This window comes from Triturus cristatus, chromosome 3_2 (assembly GCF_964204655.1).
Source record: "Triturus cristatus chromosome 3_2, aTriCri1.1, whole genome shotgun sequence".
NCBI lineage: Eukaryota > Metazoa > Chordata > Amphibia > Caudata > Salamandridae > Triturus > Triturus cristatus.
In genome coordinates this window covers 1,083,531,580-1,083,553,433 of record NC_140584.1, presented here as the reverse complement: position 1 = coordinate 1,083,553,433, position 21,854 = coordinate 1,083,531,580, and the positions used below count along the sequence as shown (strand labels likewise).

Genomic DNA, 21,854 nt, shown 5'->3' with positions numbered 1-21,854 from the left:
GAACTGTATTTTACTAAACTTCGGAGCATTTCCATTGGTCCTGCAAAAGATGCATTTACAGTGGCAAATGTATACGTGTCAACCTCTTGACTTGCCTTGGCGGAAGGTCACTGTCACAGCTCAATGTCCACGCATGAAGACGGAGCGTTGGGGCGAAGCACCCTTCCCTGCTGCTGTGACAGAAGCTCCTCCCAAAGGGGCAGCCTGAGCAGAGGACTGATGGCCATGCACAACAGCTCGGGATATCAAACTCTCTGAGCCCAGTGCAGAGCCACAAGGATGACTTGGGCCTGGTTGTTCCTGATCTTCTTGAGAACTCTGGGCAGGAGTGGTATGGGAGGAAAGGCATACAGCAGGCCTGAGCTCAACTCGCGGCGAATAGCGTCTGAGCGAGAGCCTCATTAGAAACACCAGCATGCAAAACTGCTGACTATTTACGTTCTTGATTGTGGAGAACAAATCTAACCAATGCTCTCCGCACTGCTGAAAGAGACCTCGCACCACCTCCAATCGGACATGCCATTCATGATCTGCTAGGCCACTTAGATTGAGTTTGTTTGCTCTGGAGGACCAGGCATATGCAGTGTCATTCAAAGCCATTTCTAGAGGCGCAAGGCCCCTTGAAAAAGGCTCCATGATACCAACCCACCCTGTTTATTTCAATACCACATGGGGGTGTTTTTGTTCATGAACAACTGCACTAGCCTTCCCTTGATGGAGGGTAGAAAGACTTTCAATGCCAGATGGATCGCTTGGAGCTCCAGCAGGTTGATATGGAGTACGGTTCCACCAGAGACTCTCTGATCTCCACCTCACCCAGATGGCCGCCCCATCCAAGGAGTGACGCATCTGTCACTACTGTTAGATATGGTTGGGGAACAGAGAGGGGTCTATCGCTGACCCAATACCAGTTTGTTTACCACCACTGCAGATCTTTTGCAGTTCAGTCTGAGATCTGGACCATGTCAGAGAGATTCCTCTGATGCTGAGTCCACTGGAACTTCAGGTCCACTGCAGAGCCCATGTGTCACACGCAGGATGCCGAGGCCATGCAGCCCAGCAGCCTCAGAGTCAGGTTCACCAAAACCCAGGATTGAGGTCGAAACATCAGTATCGCAACCTGAATATCCGGGCCTAGCCATTTGGGAGGATAAGCCTGAACACGCACCGTGTCCAGAACAGCTTAGATGAAAGAGTCAGGTGTGACTTTCTCACGTTTATAGTGAAAACCCAGTGAGTGCAAGAGGTCTGCCATAGTTTGGAGGTGGGAAACGACTGCCTGGGACAGGTCTGTCTTCAACAGCCAGTCGTCGTGATAGCAGAAGACTGGTATTCCTGATCTCCATAGATGAGCTGGAACTACCACCCAAGTCCAACACTACCAACCAGTCTCCTGGGTCGAGGAAAGACATAACTTGAGCAAGGGTGAGCATTTATTATTTCTTCTTTTTTAGGAGGAAATTAAGAGGGCACAGGTCTAGTATAGGATGAAGGCCTCTTTCCTTTTTAAAGAAAATGAAATGGTTCTGTCGGGTACGTATGCTTCATTTCTTTTCACAGAGAATCTATTACACCATTTCTTATATGCAAACTTCAAGCGTAAGGACAAAAAAAATTGAATCATAAGGAACACAAAAACGAAACAGTGTGATGGGAAAACAGTTGTTTTTTTATATAAATTACATCATTTATCTGTCACCCATACTTTAAGAAATGGCTGTCAACAACAAGGGAAAATACAAGGTTGTGAGAAGTTGGCCTGATGTATGATGTCACTAGTTATAGTGTACACCTTATATCAGTCCAAATACCCTTATGGTGATTGGTTGTAAAGTCAACCTTATAGACCAGCTATCCTAGTGGTAGCATGGACAAGAGCAGTCTTAGGCTAAACTCTGAATGGCATGTGAAGCCAGCTGTGATACCATATATAATCCCTTGAATACCAAATGAAAGGACACCACAACAGATATATATATATAAAATAAAGTGTATTTATTCTAAGCAAACCCTCAGCACTCTTTATGAGATTAGAGGTAAGTACAACACAGTCTTATTAATGCATACAGTAAGTCACACAGGTAAGTAATACAGTTAGGCCTTAGGGGCCACGCAAACCATATACTAAATAAGTGGTATAAGAACCACTGTCACGGAAATAGAATAGGCCTAGGGAATCGCTGGGGCTACACTACACTAGCGTTAGTTAGGAAGTGGGAGGCCCACGGGATTCGTGTGCAGAGTGGAAACACTCACGCGTAATGCGTAAAAGTCAATAGCAATATTACAGTTTAGAAAACGGTAGATTTAGGACACTTCCGGAGTAGCTAGGAAGTTGAGACTTGAAAACTAGACACTAGGATAGTCACTATCCTGATGAGCACCGGAGTACCCAAGTTACCTAGCCCACAGGCTGCGGGTGCATAGGGGTGAAGATGCGTCGTTTTCGTCGTCGACTCCTATGGATGCCTGAAGAAAGATGCTGACAGGCAGTCAGGGGAGAGTGTCCGGTGGATCCCAAGGCTGGGATCTAGAAGAGAAGAAACCTGCAAGCAGAAGGGACAGAGTCAAGGTCACTAGCCAGTGACCACGTGGAACCAGGAAGGAACCAGGCGATGTCGTGAAGAGTTGCAGGTGAAGGTGAAGCTTGTCGCTGCAGCCAGGAGGACCAGGAAGCGTCGAGGACGACCAGGACCAGGAGGCGAGCTGCCCCACGAAGGCTCTTGCTGTCGGCGGCGTCGAAGTTGGACTAGGACTCACCAAGCCTTGGTAAGCGGAACCCACGAAGAACAAAGGACTTGCTTCTGGTGCAGACCAGGAAGGTCTGGGGTGCTTCTTCTTTGCAGAGAAGCGGGAGCCAGTCTGGAGGAGCCAAACCAGCGCAGAAGATTTCAGGGAGCGTTGTCACAAAGGCCACTAGCCAGCCGGCAAGCAACCGGACAGACGCGGCAAGCAGGAAAATGCTGAAGGGCCCCACGCAGGACTCGTGGAGTGTGGGGGGCTGGTCTTCGGTGCAGATGGTGCTTGGGGCTTCTCAATCCCCGGTGCACAACTTCGAGGGTACCTCAGAAGCTGCGCTGTAAGTTACTAGCCACTTTTCCCAGGTAGCCGGTCCCACATCGCTCGTCGCCTCCACGGATCTCAGCTCTGCTGCAGATGTGGATGAGGGCGGAGAAGTCTGGAAGTCAAGGCTCTGGTCGGGCTCTGCAGTCGGTTCCTCGTAGAACGGTCGCAAAGCAAAGGGTAGTCTCTTGATGGTGCCTGTTTGCACAGGGTAGCCACTCCTTGGCTACAAGGGAGATTCTTCAGTCTTCTTCTTTCGTCGAATGTCGAAGGTCCAGAGTTTCTGTTCAGTTTTGCAGGTTCAGGATAATCTAAAGTCTTGAGGCCCAACTCCCACTCTTATACTAATCTGGGGGGCTGGGATACCTGCTAGGTCACGCCTTATGGGTGGGACCTGGGAGGGGGTGGTTACACCCACTTCCCTTTGTCCAGTTTCGCGCCAGAGCTGGGGCTGGAGTGCCCCAGCGCCGGTTTGAACTGGACTATGCAAGGAACACCTTGTGTGCCCCAGGCATGTCTCATTCCTTTCAGCCCACCCTGCCCCAATACACTAAAGGCTGTCTGGAGAGGTGCTAGCACCTCCCCAAGCAGGAAACCTATTGTCCAGGCCTCCCTGGCTGGGATCACTCCCAGCTGCAGGAGGTCAGACTTGTGTCGTGGCAGCAGCATCCATTTTGTGATGCTGAGGCTTTGGTCAGAGGCTAACAGTTGAAGTATGATTTTAACATGTCTCTCCCTCTAGAAGGGGGGAATAATATTCTCATGTCCAGAAATGGCATGGGGGTATTATTCCCTAGTGTTAGACACCTTACACGACATGTTTTGATAAAGCCAAACCATAGTTACCATAACCGTCTAAGATTATAAGGCACTTTAAGAGTATATGGTAGGCTATATCATAGAACAGCTATAAGGACAAGGTTCCGAAAGCTGCAGACAGGCTCAGCTCATGCTAGAGCACCATCTCACATGTTACCAAGCACTCTGCCTCCAGGATTGTCAAGGCCTGCCATAGGAGTGACTGATAGGTACACATGTGTCTATATGTAAGTTAGGTATAGGAATACTACACCTAAGCAAGGGGTGAGTACACGACCTTGCCCCAGCTGAGTGATCAGCCAGTTGTGTCAAAATGGAAGGCCAGGCCAGGGGTGGCATAATACATGCTGCAGCCCCTGGTAGGCCTAGGGTACACCTATGCCCTGGGTACCTAGGGTACACTGTACAGGGGCCAATAAGGTGATCCTATCCAAATGGGTTATGCACCTAAAGTACATAGTATTAATTTAGAGAGAGAACAGCAGGGCTGTGGGTCTGATTGGCAGGCCCACAGCCACATCTAAGTCGAAAACCAGTAAAGCAAAAGCAAAAAGTGGGGGTGAACATAGAAAGCAGACCCTACTCTCCTACACAGGTGAACAGTGATCAAGTGACATAGTGCTCAGTGATACAATTGAGTGCGCATATGTACAATATGGTTAAAATATGTACACTATTCACCTTGTATTTTCACTTGTTGTTGACAGCCCTTTCTTAAAGCATGGGTAACAGATAAATGATGTAATTCATATATAAAAAAACAACTGTTTTCCCATCACACTGTTTCGTTTTTGTGTTCCTAATGATTCAATTTTTGTTTTTGTCCATCCGGATCCATCCGTGAATCTAAGGACCCGGAATGGCGCTGGGTGCGGACTTACTGGTGAAAACCATCAGAGGCTCCTCCCGAACCAGCGGGCCCAAAGGTGCCCCAGCAGGTATGGGTCACCCACAAATGAGGTGCAAGGCCTCAAAACTCTCAGAGCTTGGTGGGGGTCGCTACGGCTCCTGGAAACTTGGGGAATCGCAGAGACGGCCCATACACATGCTCAACCGCAGAGCCAGGCCTAGAGTGACAATTCTCCCTTGCCTCACTGGATGACTGACAGATGGGATGAAGTCGAAGACCTCCTCAACTTCTTACTCTTCTTCTTGTGGACTTACCAGAGTGGGACAATTGTGACAAAGGTCGATGACTCAGAAACCGATCCCGGGAACTTCCTCTCGACCGGGATTGATATTGTTGCAAGTAGAGTGGCAAGGAGCTTGAGGGATCGTTTCCTGAAGGCCTTGGGGTGTATGGCGTGACAATCGATGCAGGTCTTCGCATCATGGTCAAGCTCAAGGCACCAAAGACAAACAAGGGGCGGGTCCGTCACAGACATTTGTCAGGGCTGCAGGACTTGAATCCAGCCTTCCTCTGGACATTCCTGACACATAAGGAGATCAATCTAAACAAGCATTGGCATAGCCAATAGGTCTCGCCTTTGGGACCTTATAAGTGTTTAGCCATGCAACAGTTGTATAACTAAATACTTATAAGGTCCCAAAAGCGAGACCTATTGGCTATGCAAAGCGGCCATGCGGCCGCGAAAGTGATCGCGGTAAAGCGCGGCGCCCGCGCACATGCACTGTGGCTCTAGGCTGGCCTGGTAGCACTTTTTGGAGCCCTCTCAATAAGTCTCGCCAGACCAGCGCATGCGCTGGGTCAGGCGCGACCTAAAAAAACTTTGAAAAAGGTCAGTCAAAAAATGACTGGGCGTAGCTTTATCTGGATCTGCGCTGACTGGCATGGAGAGAAAAGAACTGACGTCAGCTTGCTGGGGTGGCGCCTGTAGAGGCACCGCAAATGTCACTTCTGGCGCATATGACACTTTGTGGAGCCGACCGTTAACGCCTACCGGCTCGCAGGTTACTGCACATGAAAAAACATTCAGATCCAGCCTGCGGATAATTCTAAGGTAAGGAATCTGCGGCTAGAAGTCTGTATCAGATTGGTGTGAACTTATAGGGGGAAATGTAAAGACATAACATTCATAAAAACACACACGTGCTTGTTTGAGAAGTAAATCATAGGTATTTCCTGATAAAGAAATAACGTAGAAAGGTAGCACAACAAACACAATTAATGTAATCCTTATGGAATGGGTATTCATGATCAAAAACCCCAATCATGTGATAAATCACCAATGTGTTGTACTGCAAACGGTGTGAGACAACACTGCACTCCAGTTTTAAACTGCAATTGGCATATTAACAATGCAATCCAATGTTAACAGACAACACAAGCCCGACTCACCCTAGAAATAGGGAAAAAATGCCTCGTGCGCGTCAGAAGGAGAAATCTCCTTGTAATCGGACACCAGATAAAATAAATGTGTGTGAGAAAGTGGGTTTCTGTTGCAGTAACCCCCCCCTTTTTTTTGCCTAATAGCTGATGCACTTTTCCTTGTTGTGCCCTGGGCTCCTGCCAATCAGGTACCCAGGGCCTGTGTTCCTTCCCTAAAATACAAACTCCAAATTGACAAACCCTGGCCACATGTCAGCCCCTAGTAAATGGTACCCTAGGTACCCAGGGCCTTGTGACCAGGGAAGGCCTCTAAGGGCTGCAGCACTCATTGTGCCACCCTTAGAGGCCCTGTACCCTTACACACACACACTGCCTTTGCAGGCTGAGTGTCTGGGCACAGGACAAAACAAAGAGTCGACATGGCACACATCTCTGGGTGCCATGCCCATCACCTACACTGCCAAGGCATATGTCAGCCACCCCTCTGGCTGGGTGCCTTATGCCTATGGTGTGGGCACAGGAGCAGGAGCCCTGTGCCCCTACAGTACCCAGGTCCATTCCTGGGCACTGTAAGTACAGTGCTGCCATTTACAAGTACACGGTGCTGAGAGCTCGTCAAACACGAGCTCCACAGCACCATAATGGCAACACTGAAGACTGGGAAGTTTGGTCTCAAACTTCTCAGCACATTAAACCAGCACTGATGCCAGTGTGGGATTTAATGTACTAAGCACCCCAGAGGGCATCTTAGAGATGCCCCCTTACAGCTAACCTGCAATCCACGTCTGCTCTGAGGCTGCCCAGGCTGCCACACAGCAGACACGTTGCTGGACCCCTGGGTGGGAGAGCCCCTGCTCTCCCGGGCCTGCAACAATGCACGTCCTGGGTGAGGTGATAAATCTCCTCCCCCAGGATGAGCCAAGGGAAGCTTCAAAGGCATGCCGCCTCTTGGAGATTCCCCAGGCCTCTGCAACCCCCCACTCTGGAGGGAAGCTTGGCCGGAAACCCCATACAAGGACAGGGAATGTGCCAGCCTGCCCACCCCACCCCTCAGGTGGGGGAGGCGAGGTGAAGCACATCTCCGGGCTATCGCCATCTTGAGGATGGGGGGCCCTACCCTATCAGGATTAGGCTACTGCCCCCCTCCCACAGGAGAGAGGCAGGATAGGGGGTGTACCCACCCCAGGACAAGGACCCATTGGTCCCTGGCCTTCACCTACCTGTAACGCCCCTAAATCTAGTATTTAGGGGCACCCTGAACCTTCCTTCGACAGATTCCAGATAGAAAACTACAAGAAGAGCAAGAAGAACAAGGACCTGCCCTGCAGCTGCTAAAAAGAGAAGAAGACACCAACTGCTTTGGCCCCAGCCCTACCGGCCTGTCGACTCTCGAACCTGCACCAGCGCGGCATCTCTCGTGGCCAGCAACCTCACCAACCCCGGAGGACCTGGCTACCTGTTGGCTCTAAGCCCCTGGGACTCCCATGAGTAGAGGCTCTACTCATGGGACTCACGGCGACTGTGACCCCGAGTCCGGCACCCAAGGACCCCCCTCGACATCCCGGAGGAAGCCTGCAGCCTCAGAACCAAGTGCCACCCCAGCCGCGATCAACCAGAGGGTAAGATTCCCGACGTCAAAAGGCACCCCGGCGCCCTGCGGCCCCCTGTGCCCAATCCCGGGGTACCCACCTAACCTACAACTACCCAACTTACCTCTCGAAGTGGTGGTGGCACCTGAAACATCCTCGTCCCCGAGCCTGCAGCCTTTTTCCAAACCGGAACATTCCCATTGATTTCCATTGAGCGCCCGAAGGCTCAAAAGCACCCTGCACCCAGCCGCCCGAGTGGCCCTGGCAGTGCCCTCTCTACACTAACCTACTTCCCCACTTGCCCTGAGTAAGTGACCAGGAGCCCAGCTCCCACAGCCGCGTGGCATGCCAGACAGCAGCCACCAACCAAGGCCCCCTATCCCTCATAGGATAACATTGGGCCTAACTCTCTCTGCACCCGGCCGTCCTGAAACCGCTGAGGGTGAACCAACTGTACCTACCTGACACTGGGGGACCCCTGAGTCCATGCCCGGAATTTCAACTCTGCCAGTCGAGTACTTACCCTTAAACCGCTAACTTCATTTTCCTCATAGGGTAACATTGACTGGCTTTTTCTTCAAAAATCTTCTAAGTGTGAACGTTTCAAAACTACAAAAATTCACCAAAAATCAGCCAAGTGACAAAAACGAATTTACTCACCTGCTCCTAGGTGAGCTCCCAGTGCTGGATCTTGGTGCCCAGCCCTGACCCTGAAAAGTGTTCACAACTATACTTACCTCTAACTCATTTTTCTCCCATAGGAAACCATTGTCTGCTTTTCTGTGAAATTTCTTCTAAGTGTCTATTTTTGCAAATTTGAAATATTCTTTTAAAATCGTACCATTTCTGCAAACGAAATTACTTACCTGTTTTTAATAAGGACCCCAGTCCTGGGTCTAGGTACCCAGTCCTGGATTACTAAAGTAACGATAAAGTACTCTAGCTGCAATTTGTATTTCTTGCCATAGAGATCCATTGAATGTTTTCTTTGAAATATTTTCTAAGTGCTAACTTTTGAAATAGCTAAATATTATTTAAAAATCATTACAGTTATTAAGTCGACTTTCCTCACTTGATTCTGAATACTGACCCAAGGCTGGTTCTAGGAGCCAGACCTGGAATTCCAAAAGTAATCTGAAAAGTAATTTATTACAAATAACCTGAATTTACCATTAAGCTCAATGCATTGTTATGTTTAGGAAATAGGATTGTTTATTGCAACCAACTGTGACTGTTTACACAAATTTATTGCTTAAGACAAAAGTATTTATATGCAACCTCTCATTCTGAGAAAGTATATTTTGACCCCCTTTGTGGTTCTAAAAATAAAACAAGCATATATTTTATATATATAAACCATTGGCCTAGAGTTCAGTTATTGAGTGTGTGAAACCATTTGCTGACTGAGTGTGTACAATAAATGCTTTACACTGTCCTCTGGTACTGCCTTACTGCTCGACCAAGCTACCACTTTTGAGAGTAAGGTCATACCTGACTTTGACCTCTATCAGCCTCTGGGGGACTGTGGACTCTGTACACCCTGTACCTATTAGGGAACAGTATATACAGAGCCACTTTCTCACAATGTGGAGACTGAAAATGATCGTCCATTCAAAGTTAGCACCTTCAGGAAAATATGCATTTAAATATGAATAGCGGCCTGCATTTCCCATCGACTTACTTCGTCAAGGGTAAATGTTGGGGAGAGGAATTGGCCTAAGGGCTAGGGTGGTCGACCTCGAACCTGGGGAACCGAGTTTGAGTCTCGGCAATGACGCTGAACATCCTGTGATTCTGGGCAAATCACTTAATCTCTCCATGCCTAACAAAAATGAATGTGTCCTCATGTAACCCAATGGTGCTATGTAAAGCGCTCTGATACACGATACCTTCAGGTCAAGTTCACGCTATATAAAACTCCGTAAAAAAAACAAGTCATATAGCAACCTACAAGCCTCCGTCCTCCAGCAACAGTGGCCAGAGGAGCAGGTCGGTTCCTTTCAAATGCTAGCATGTATCATGTCAGACCGCCCAGAGGTGTGCTCTCAGAGGTGTCGCATGACATGTCAAAGGTATCTAGACGCAATGCCCCCTGTCCGCGTCATACTGCAGTGCAAACAGCAAGTTTTGTAACCACTGTGACTTGCTGTTTGTACATAACTTTACCAAGGGATTGAGAATCCCGGTTCTGGTGTTGTTTTAAAGACAGTAGGGCCAATACCCCAGTAGGTATGTAAGGGAAATAAAGAAAATTGAAAAAAAGTTTGGGAACAAAATTGTATCTCAATGGTGTCCTAATAATACATAATGATACTTGACCTCATACAACGTCTCAATTATGAGCACAAACTGGCAAATTCTCAAACAGTATGTGATTGGGCCAAAGGATAAGCCCTCTTGGTGGAAAACCATCTGTGAGAATCCTTTCACCATATATCACCCACCCTCATTAGATTGTGAGGTCATTATATTGGTGCAGGAGAGAGAAAGAGAAGAAAAACACAGGAAGGGTAAGCCCACTTTGACTGGCATTTTTACAATACAATAAATACATTGGTTGGATTATCCTAGCAAAAATGTCAATTCAGTTACATCCATAATGTTTTGCCATTTGGACCAAGATTTAAAATGAGTAGTTATAGACAAATTACTAGTGACAGGATGCTCAACTACGATCAAAAACAACTGCTGGATAAGGAACAACAATTTGTCCACAGGTTGGACACACATCCACGGCATAAATTATGACGTACCATTGACACAACATAATTCACTGCAAGGAAAAATATATCTTGGCAAGAGCATCATTCATTCTGTTCACCTTCCTCAAATGCCTATACATTTAATTTCAACCGCTATCGGTTTCATTGTGAAATGAATATATAAAGTATATTTGTTTCTTCTGCTAAATTCTTAAGGAATGTTGCATAACTTATTGCTGTGCTTTGACGATGCATGCAAGGTTGGGGTGGTGGCGGTGGCGGTGGTTAAAAGGGTGCCCACAAGGGTGCCCACTCTGAGTTAATGAGCTATAAGGAATTTCAGAGTTATTGGTGTGATGCCAGCTCTTGCTTGCTCAGGGTGGGTGTCACATGTTCCGTGAACTTCATGCTAACATCCTAAGCTAACCCAACCCATGTAATCAATAAACTTGTGACATTTTACACAAGAGATTACAAGATTTCATGCATGGTGTTATAAGCTTGCTATGTCTTTGCATCCTTCAAAGGCTAGGGAGAGCAATGCTAGGTTTAGTGGAGCTTAGTGCAGCTAGTGGGTCTGCAATGCAGCAGCTGTACCGACAGCAGCAGCGGAATAAGCACTGCATGTGCTCTGTAGCATGACGCATTTCCGAGAAAAGTGCTGTTTTGTCTCTAAGGGTCAGATGATGTAATTATCAGCTACCAATGTTAACTTTGCCAAGAAGAATTCACAATGCTTGGCAAAAGAGCAGGAGAGGGGGCATGTGAAGAGAGGCAATCATGGTTAGGTCGAGCCTACAAACGGCACGAGCTGTCTGGTTGCAAAAGACATTGTGGACTTGCTAAGAACATGTCGGGGATGTGCGCTAAAGTAGGCTGACTTAAAATGTGAATGATATTTAAACTAAGCAATGGCTAAAAGTGGCTGACCCAAAGCCCCTCTTTACAATCTTACTGTTATTTATTTATGTATTGTTTGTTGGATATAAAAGGATAGCCAACAGCTACCACTGTCTCTAGGTGACACCTTAAATAAAAAGGTGACAAATATATTATCCCTGCATCACTAATTTAAAAAAACAAACCTGGACAAAAGTGCCTTTTCTTGAAGGATCTGGTTGTTTCTGCCTATATAAATGTTAAATGTAAATGACATTTCTAGGAAATAGTCGCAGATTAGATACATTTTTATCCAGTACTCTCGCCGTCACTAAATAAATCTCGTAGAGAAATGTAGGGGTGTGCGCCGATCAGTTAACATTGTAACTTTGCCAGTCACTCACCTCGTTGTTACTCGCGCCTTATGATTGGCAGATCCATCCACTGTGTCAATCCAAGATGCTCCCCGGAGTACGTACATATTTTGCTTTCGGTCACGTACCGGGGATACGTATGGTGAGGCAGTCCACTCCCAGGCATTGCCCAGCATGTCAAAGAGACCTGTGATATACAATTTCACTTTAGAATATGCCAACTCGAATGTCATCAGAAAAACATATGCAAAGGTGTGTCTGTTAGTATTCTATGCAGCATCATTACAGATAGGAGCGGTCGTCTATTGTGAAAAGGTTGATCATGTTTCAGGTTGTCGTATATCGAAATGTGATGGACATTTACACAGAACACACCTTTATTGAAGATGAACATAACAGACAGCAAATACACACAATGGTAAAACCAAGCAAACTGTTGATATCATTTGAAATACAAAAGTAATCAATATGTCATACAGTTGTGCAAGACTACAGTCAGTCCCTCATTGAGTTCTTTGATCTCAGAGCAGCTTTTAAGAAACTAGCAACATAAAAAACAATAACAACAGAAAGCATTTGTAAAAACAAGAAAGCAGGTCGCGCATGCTTAAAATGATGCGCCTTTGAGAGGGAGACTAGATAGACCCTTCTCAGAATCTCAAAGAATTTACAAGGTAAAATGAATAGTGTCCTGCGGAGATATCTGGTCGCAACTGCAGGGTACTATAGAGGGTACCTCTTGTCATCCTCTGGGAGATGCTAGTAACCGGAACAACAGGTTTAATCTAAATCTGATCCACAGGAAACAAGCATGCTAAAAGATGAACTGTGAGAAAAGGTCCTATGGATAATGTAGATTTCAACAACAGATAACCTCGCCTCGGCACCTTCTGAAGGGGCACAGAGTCCCTCTCCAGAAACCTTGGTCTTAAAAGGTTTTCACTAATCCAACCAAGGTCAGCCTTTACAATCTTACCCAGACATGTAAAGAGGCACCCCCCTTCCAAAGTTCTGAAACAAAGCCTTGCTATACTTAAACTGAGGCATTCGTAGCGCAAAATCAAGGGATGAACAATCCTCAAAACCACTCTATTTAAATGTGCAACCTTAGTCCAAATGTCAACCCAACATAGAAGGGGGTGGAAAGGTATATCAGTAAGATAATGTGCACCTAGTTCTTCGTGAATGATGTAGGAGGGGGTACTCTGGGGGACACAAAGTAAGTGTCTCAAAAATGTATTTTCAACCACCTGAAGGGAATCAGCCTGTCCATTGGGCCTGTCCCCAGGCGAGGTTGCTCCCATCCCTTGCTGCTCTCACCACCTCCTGCCTCCTTGGACAACCCAGCCACCGCTGAGCCGCCCTCCTCCTCCCGATCGCCGCCACTCGCTTCCCGCCGCTGCCCCCTGCGGTCACGCCCCCCCTTGCTGCCCCATTCGCCGCCCCGCTCCCGCCACCCAGCTGACCCTCCCTCCAGGCTCCTTACTTAAGGGGACGGCGGGAGTGTGCTGATCGCGACCATTGAGCCTGTCCCCAGGCGAGGTCGCTCCCATCCCTTGCTGCTCTCACCACCTCCTGCCTCCTGCCTCCTTGGACGACCCAGCCACCGCTGAGCCGCCCTCCTCCTCCCGATCGCTGCCACTCGCTTCCCGCCGCTGCCCCCTGCGGACACACCCCCCTTGCTGCCCATTCGTCGCCCCGCTCCCGCCACCCAGCTGACCCTCCCTCCCGGCTCCTTACTTAAGGGGACCGCGGGAGTGTGCTGATCACGACCATTGAGCCTGTCCCCAGGCGAGGTCGCTCCCATCCCTTGCTGCTCTCACCACCTCCTGCCTCCTTGGACGACCCAGCCACCGCTGAGCCGCCCTCCTCCTCCCGATCGCCGCCACTCGCTTCCCGCCGCTGCCCCCTGCGGACACGTCCCCCTTGCTGCCCAATCGCCGCCCCGCTCCCACCACACAGCCCGTCTGCGCCTGTCCGCGCCTGGACCGCGCCCAGCGCCACACCCCCTGGTCCTCGCCCTCGCAGGTGCCAGCGCACCCGTCTCATCTACGACGCGACATCCCTCCACGTACTCAACGCCGGCCGAACCACCGCCTGCTACCGAGCCACCGCGAGGCGCACCCACGGACCCTTCACCTGCCTGACCTGCCGCTTCACCGGCCTCCGAACCAGCACCGCACCTGCGAAACCCAGTCCCAGCAACAAACTCCTGATGTGCATCCTGCTCAACACCCGCTCCGTCCACAGGCATGCCGTCGAACTCTGGAACCTCCTCGACTCAACAGCACCTGACATCGCCTTCCTGACGGAAACCTGGATGAACGCCTCCTCAGCGCCCGACGTCGCCATCGCCATCCGGACGGCTACAAAATGATCAGGAATGACCGCGTCAACCAGACAGGAGGAGGCATCGCCATCATCCACAAGAACACCACTGGAGAGGGTTGGAGTGGCTGAAGGCGACGTACTTGCTGGAAGAGAAGACCAGCTCAACGGACCCCAATGAAGCCGCCAACAACCTCACACAGTGGATCACCAACTGTGCAGACACCCTCGCACCACTGAAGAAACCCCCCAGCAGACGTGGCAGCAAGAAAGCCCCCTGGTTCACCGACGAGCTCATCACCTCCAAGAAGAACTGCCGCTCCCTGGAGAACACCTGGCGCACCAGCCAGACCACATGACTACCCTCAAACACGCCACCCGCAAACATCACCAACTGATCCGCGCCACGAAGAAGACAGCCTTCAAGGAACGATTGGACAACACCCCCCACAACAGTAAAGAGCTCTTCAGCATCGTCAAAGAGCTCTCCAACCCCGACGCCGGAAACAACGACATCACTCCCTCGCAAGACCTCTGCGACTCCCTCGCAGCCTTCTTCCACGACAAGATCGCCAACATACACAACAGCTTTGGCCCACCTACCACAAATCCCACCACCGAACAGATACTCCCCACCGCCACCCTCCGCACCTGGACCCCGGTCAGCACCGAAGACACAACACGCACAATGAACACCATCCACTCCGGATCCCATCCCCTACGGACCCCTGCCCACACCACATCTTCAACACGGCCGACCACATCATCGCGCCCCACCTCCGCGACATCATCAACGCCTCCTTCAACACCGCCACCTTCCCGGAGTGCTGGCAACACGCCGAGATCAGCGCCCTGCTGAAGAAACCAACAGCGGACCCCTCCGACCTCAAGAACTTCCGCCCCATCTCGCTACTCCCGTTTCCTGCCAAAGTCATCTAGCCGCCTTCCTCGAGACCAACGGATCCCTCGACCATTCGCAGTCCGGCTTCCGAGCCAACCACAGCACCGAGACCGCCCTCATCGCAGCCACAGACGACATCAGATCCCTACTGGACAACGGGGAAACAGCGGCCCTCATCCTCCTAGACCTCTCCGCAGCGTTTGACACGGTCTGCCACCGCACCCTGGTACAACGACTGAACAACACCGGAATCCAGGAGAAGGCCCTGGAGTGGATCATCTCATTCCTCGCCGGAAGAACCCAGAGAGTCCGCCTCCCCCCATTCCGGTCAGCGGCCACCGAAGTCATCTGCGGCGTTCCACAGGGGTCATCGCTCAGCCCCACCCTCTTCAACGTCTACATGAGCCCCCTCGCAGCCATCGCACGCCAACATAACCTCAAGACACCCAGCTGATCCTCTCCCTCACCAACGACCCGGCCGCCGCCAGAGCCAGCCTACACGAAGGGATGAAAGACGTCGCCGAATGGATGAAGGACAGCCGCCTGAAACTGAACCTCAGACAAGATGGAGGTCCTCATCCTAGGATCAGCACCCACCGCCTGGGACGGCTCCTGGTGACCCCCTGCCCTTGGAGCCACCCCCAAGCCAACGGACCACGCACGCAACCTAGGCTTCATCCTGGACTCCTCCCTCTCGATGACCAGACAAGTCAACGCCGTCTCGTCTTCATGCTTCAACACCCTGCGCATGCTTCGCAAGATCTTCCGGTGGATCCCCTCCGAAACCAGGAAGACGGTCACCCAGGCCCTCATCACCAGCCGGCTGGACTACGGGAACGCCCTTTACGCCGGCACCACCGCCAAACTCCAGAAGAAACTCCAACGGATCCAGAACGCCTCTGCACGACTCGTCCTGGACATCCCCCGACATAGCCACATCTCCGGACACCTGAGAGACCTTCACTGGCTCCCCGTCAGCAAGAGGATCACGTTCAGACTCCTCACCCACAAGGCACTCCACGACCTGGGCCCCGAGTTCCTCAACAACCGCCTGAGCTTCCACAAACCCATCCGCCAGCTCCGCTCCGCCAGCCTCGCCCTCGCCGCCGTTCCACGCATCCGCAGAGCCACCGCCGGAGGAAGATCCTTCTCCTACCTGGCAGCCAAGACATGGAACTCCCTCCCCATCCACCTCCGGACAACCCAGGACCATCTCGCCTTCAGGAGGAAACTCAAGACCTGGCTGTTCGAGCAGTAGCATTCCCCCCCCACCCCCCCAGCGCCTTGAGACCCTCCGGGTGAGTAGTGCACTATATAAATGCCTATGATTTATTGATTGATTGAATCAAGCTTTATATAAAGCCAGATGTCACTCCTGTATGATATTTTAGAGAAACCTTTAGAACGTTAAACACGTAACAGGGCGCTAATCAGCTTCCTACCAAGTCTGGAGGCAAACCTCCAAGCTGTCCAAGTAAAATCAGATACCTTCCCAGTTAGCAAAGTGCTCCAGCAAAGAACGGCATCGAACATGACACCCAAGTATGGGAAGGCGTTAACCCTCTTAAGAGTCTCTGTACCTACCTTAAAATCTTGAGTTTTTGTGTTTGTAGGGTCGATTATCATTACATGGGACTTTTTAATGTTAATACTAAGGTCTAACTTCCATAAAGCCCACAAAATCATTTATGAGGGCCTGAAAACACCTAGTAGTTTTAGCCATAAGTAGGGCATCGTCCCCATCAAGCCAGACTTGCAGGGGCCGACCTTCTACTTGTGGACAATCTGTACTTACATCAATGAGAACCCGTGTTAGTTAGTTTATATATAAGGTGAACAGAAAAGGCGCCAAGATACATTCCTGCCTGACCCTATGCCCGGTTTTAAAGCTACCTGTACAATGGGAATCAGAAGTATATCTACCCGATGCCATGGTATGGGTGTGGAGATCCCTCAAAATATAAACTATGTCTCGGTCAACCCCCATATTCAGGATAACCCTCCACTGTTTGCCACGGTTTACACGGTCAAAGGCCAAAGTTAAATACATGAAGGCCAGCTGAATGAATTCCTTTCAAGCCACTGTCCGTTCAAAATCAATTAGAGGACTTCCATCTTGTCCGTGTTGAGCTCGAGACAGTTGTCCTTTATTCAGTCGGCAACGTTCATCATACACCTGTGGAAGATGGCTTTGGCGGTGGAGGGGTCTTCTGACAGAGAGAAGGTAAGCTGGGTGTAGTAGGCGTAGGAGATGATGCTGAGTCCGTACGATCGGATGGTGTCTCATCGAGGTGGGTAATGTACGTGTTGAAGAGGGTTGGACTGAGGGACGATCCTGGGGGGCCACCGCAGACTATCTTCTTGGGTTCCGAGGTGAGCGGTGGGAGACAAACTTTCTGGGTTCTTCCAGTGTGGTACAAGGCAATCCATTTGAGGGTGTCTTCCTGGATTACGAAATAGTGTAGTCTGTTGATCAAGATTTGATGGGAGATGATGTTGAAGGCGGCAGACTGGTCCAGGAGGACAAGGGCTGCTGTGTTTCCGTGGTCCAGGACAGCGCTGATTTTGTCAGTGGGTGCGATCAGGGCTGTCTCGGTGCTGTGGTTGGCTTTGATTCCAAATTGAGAGGTCCAGGAAATTGTGTTCCAGGTGCTCGGTGAGTTGATTGCCTTCTCAAGAAAATGCACTGGAAAGGGAAACATGTAAATGGGTAGTAGTTTTCAGTTCTAGTGGGTTGGCAGATGGTTTCTTCAGGAAGACTTTCACTTAAGCATGTTTCCAGCATTCTGGGAAGGAGGCCAAGGTGATGGAAGTGTTTAGGACTTCCTTGAGCTCAGCGCCAATCATCTTGCTCCCAAGGTTGAAGATGTGGTGGGGACAGAGGTCGTTGGTGCTCCAGAGTGCACAGAACTCATGATGGAGATTGAGTTGTGAGAGAGTCCCAATAGGTGAGCAGGTATTTGGGGTTTGTGTCAGTGGGTGTGAGCAGGCGAATGCCATAGTCAGCAGGGGGTTGTGCTTGGATGTTTTCATAGATGACTGAGATGTCATGGAATAAGTCTGCCAGGGTGTTACACAGTTCTTGGGAGGGGGGGGATGTAGTTCTCTGCGTCTGCGGGGTTTAAGAACTCCTACACTATGGCGAAGTGGTCCTTGCTGTAGTTTGAGCTGTCATCTGTGCAGTCTACTAGGGCGTTCTTGCTTGTTTCTTTCAGGAAGCAGTGGTACTGGTTGAGTGCATCTTGAAGGTGGTATGGTCTCCTGTCTCTTTGCAGGAGCACCACTTCCTTTTCTAGTTGCCGCCAGTTGCATTTAAAGGATTTCAGCTCTGTGGTGAACCAGCTGACCCTTCTGGCAGATCCTTTGGATTTGGCTGGCTTGGCAGGTTCGATTGTGTTGGCTGCTTCAGTGATCCACTAGGAGAAGTTGTTTGCAGCATGGTCTGGGTTGAATGCTGTGTCTGGGAAGTGGGAGTTGAGAGAAATGATCCACTGGTCTTCTGATATCTTTTTTCATTTTCTGCACGTGGAGCTGTGGGGCATGGTACCAGCGATGATGGGTTCCGAGATGGTGAAGTGGGCATTGTAGTTGTTGGGCCAGGTGAGCTGTGAGACATGGTTTTACTTGACTGTCGCTTGACATAAAAATGGGGTTTAGGGTGTGTCCTGAGATGTGGGAGGGTCCAGTGACAAGTTGCTTAAGGCCGATGTTGCTCATGCTTTCCAGGAGGTCTGTTTTGTTGATGTAGCTGGGGTCGTCGGGTGGAATTTAAGTTCACCCTAGGAAGATATACTGCTCGGAGTCGATGGCGACCGAGCGATGAGGTCAGGGATGGCGTTGCAAAAGCTGGGGTGTAGCCCTGATGGTCTGTAGGCAAGGGTACCTCAGATGGTGCTTTTTCCCTTCTGTGTGGAGTTGGAAGTTGAGATGCCCCATTATTGGGGTAGAGTCGTCTGAGGAGATTGTGCAGCAGATGGTGTCCTTCTAGATGATGGCAATTCCACCTCCGTGTTTGTTGGTTCGGTCCTTGTGTGTTATCTTGTAGCCTTTGGGGTGGAAATGGCAATGTCTGACACGGAGACACGGTTCAGCCAGGTCCCTGTGAGGAAGATGTCTGGGATGAGATCATGTCTTAGACCTCATTGACGCGTTTGCCGAGTGATCATGCATGGAGTAGAATGCACTGGAGTTGTGCCGTGGCCAGTGCCATAACGGAACTTGAGGGAGGGGGTGAGGAGGGCCAGGCTCTGGACCCAGTCTAAAGCTCTCTGGCCAGGGGCCTGCCAGTGCTGGAGGAGGCCCCCGGAGTTCAGTGGCCCCTGCCTCGCAAGGGCGTTTGTTAAGCAACAGGCCATGGCGGTTTTGGTAGGCGAGGTGGGCGCAGGCGTGTTTGCGGTGTCTCTAATGTTGCGGATTGCTTCGGTGTTGCAGGTTAGGTGGCAGTGTAGACAAAAGAACGGTCCTCATGTGGTGCATGGAGATGTGCGGCAGCAGTTGTTGTCAATGTGTCTGGGATCCAGGGCTCGGAGGTCTGCGACAGTGTGGCTGCGCGGGGTAGGAGAACCAGGGTTCCCGGTGCTTGGCACAATCTAGGTGCAGACGGACTCACCTGGGCACAGACGGGCTCTAACATCCAAAGCCTGTGTTAAGCGCCACAACTTTGTGTGCATTTGGAACAGAGGAAGAGGAATGTAGAATGGCCACGCAAGGAGTTTGTGAAGTAATACAGTTGGAGGATGAGCAAGTAACAGGATTGGTGGCGGTGGCTCTAAACTAAATAAGTCTATAATATTTTAAGCAAATTGGTCAAAAGTTTACTGCTTATGTAGCTATTGCGTGCATATGTTTGATGGACTGCAAATATCTAAAATAAATATTGTGCGACAATTATACGTTTATTGTGTTCAAAACCTTTTAGTTATAGGGCATCAGCTGAAGTTTTTAAGCTGCAAGACTAGTAAAGCAGCAATGCACTTCTAATGAACCAATCAGCAAATTGTGATTTTGGCACCAACATCTATATGTGATTTTTATTCATACCTACGTGTGGAGTTTTGAGAACGCTGACAACTTTGAGAATTGTGAAAAATAGGTTTCCCCATTAAACGCAGTTAGTTTTACACTGTCCTATCGCACCATGCTAATTTTTTAACACTGTTTTAGTATGGCCTTAAAATTAAGTATTAAAGAGCACAGGATAATGCAAAACTATCACATCAATCACTGACCAATTCGTGCTCCGATACAGAACAGCCCAAAACATGACATTTTTCCTCATTTTGATAGGCGAAAATTTCCATAGCTGCGAGGCCCGGATGTAGGGTTGTCAAATTGCTCCATATTGGTAGGGCGTATTATTGCCAAGCATGGATTTCAAATTTACCAATTCAATACAATTTGGTACTTGCTCTCTTCAACAGGCTCACTGAAACAATTCGACTAAGGTCCTGATCTAGTTTTGATGAAAGGTTACTCTGTCCGCCTTATTACAAGTGCCATAGGATATAATAATGCACTTGCAATAAGGAGTATGGATTCTCCTTCACCAGGAGTAACCTGTCCACTAAACTCTAGATCAGGGCTAACACACGTGACAAAAATGAGATCTGGCTCTACTGTGTACTGCCAACACAAAGATCTGGCACCAGCGCCTGGAATGCTAGCACACTGCCTTAACTATGTGTTAAGAAGCATGACTATGTAAGGACAATGCAAAAGAAAAGATTAAAACATGAGACAATATTATGTACCGTAGTGGTTCTGAGAAGGGAAGGCGGTCACAGGAGAAATTCCATGATAGCCATCTTCGACTGTATCCAGCTGTGGGAACTTTCCCTGCATTACAAAAAAATAATAGTTTTAGGATAACACGATATTCAGCATCTTTCAACAGGGCATAAAAGCTAGAGCTTTTAACAAGCCATTCATTTTCAGTGAACTCTGCTCCAGTGCCAATGGACCTGAGTTTCAGGGAACTCCTGGATGAAGTATCTATTTTTTTTAAACAGATTTTATTGGTTTTCACAGCATACTACACATCACAGCACAGGCAGATATCAATACACCAATTACTATGTCCTTACTCCAGCAACGCTCATAGCTGCATTGGCGTCTGTTATCACTGTGAATCCGCTCTCACCTCCCCCCTCTATTGACATTGTAAATGACAATGCCTTTTATTTATCCATTTTAAAAACAGCACATAAATAAAAGACAGTCATTTACAATGCCAATAGCTGAAACTCTCATAAATGCAAGACCTATTCCGTAGCAAATGCTTGTAGTTATATTCTGTATATGTTCCCCATAGTGATACAATCAAGTGCCAGACAAAAAATTTGGACAATGTCACATTTAGGGCAACCACATCTCCAGCTATGGTCAGGAAAGGCTGGGACCAGACAAACATTGGTGAGCAGGGTATCAATACTACTACAAAATACCTCCATTTCATTTGGGCTTTCCTCTGTCCTTTGTTATTGGAAAAGGGCCATTCATCCTCCAAGTAGTCTACATGTACGCATTGTAGAAGCTCTTCAGTAGGGTGGTCAAACAAAGCACACATTTTATATCTGACCAGAGACATCCCTCCTCAATGAGCTCTATATTCGTATATAACCCAGTATTTGCAAGGCTAACAATTCCCAGGGACTGAGACAACTGCGCAAATTTCCTTAATTATGAGAGATAATTTGGAGATGAAAGAAGTCAAGCAACACACACTTGTCTGCACTCAGTGTCCCTTGAGACAGGTTCCTATTCTGGGCTCTGAAAGCAAAATGTTTATTATCAGATCTCTTCCCTGGTAGGTGAACGCTTAACATGTCCCCTTACAGTATCAACTCTTGCCAGGTAACATTGAGATTTTTAACTTTGATCTATATGTAATATGGGTTCAAGCAAACTATT

At 49.0% G+C, this 21,854-nt stretch overlaps 1 protein-coding gene across 2 annotated transcripts in view; it reads right to left on the bottom strand.

The window, feature by feature from the left end:
- The window catches only part of SUMF2 (sulfatase modifying factor 2), a 257,671-nt gene that overhangs the window by 78,530 nt on the left and 157,287 nt on the right, over window positions 1-21,854 (bottom strand). For both annotated transcript variants that reach the window (XM_085649834.1, XM_085649835.1), the window contains 2 exons: window positions 20,696-20,780; window positions 11,747-11,903 (listed from right to left, as the gene is read on the bottom strand). In XM_085649834.1, coding sequence (XP_085505960.1) covers window positions 11,747-11,903; window positions 20,696-20,780 — 242 coding nt within the window. The remainder of the gene's footprint in view (window positions 1-11,746; window positions 11,904-20,695; window positions 20,781-21,854) is intronic.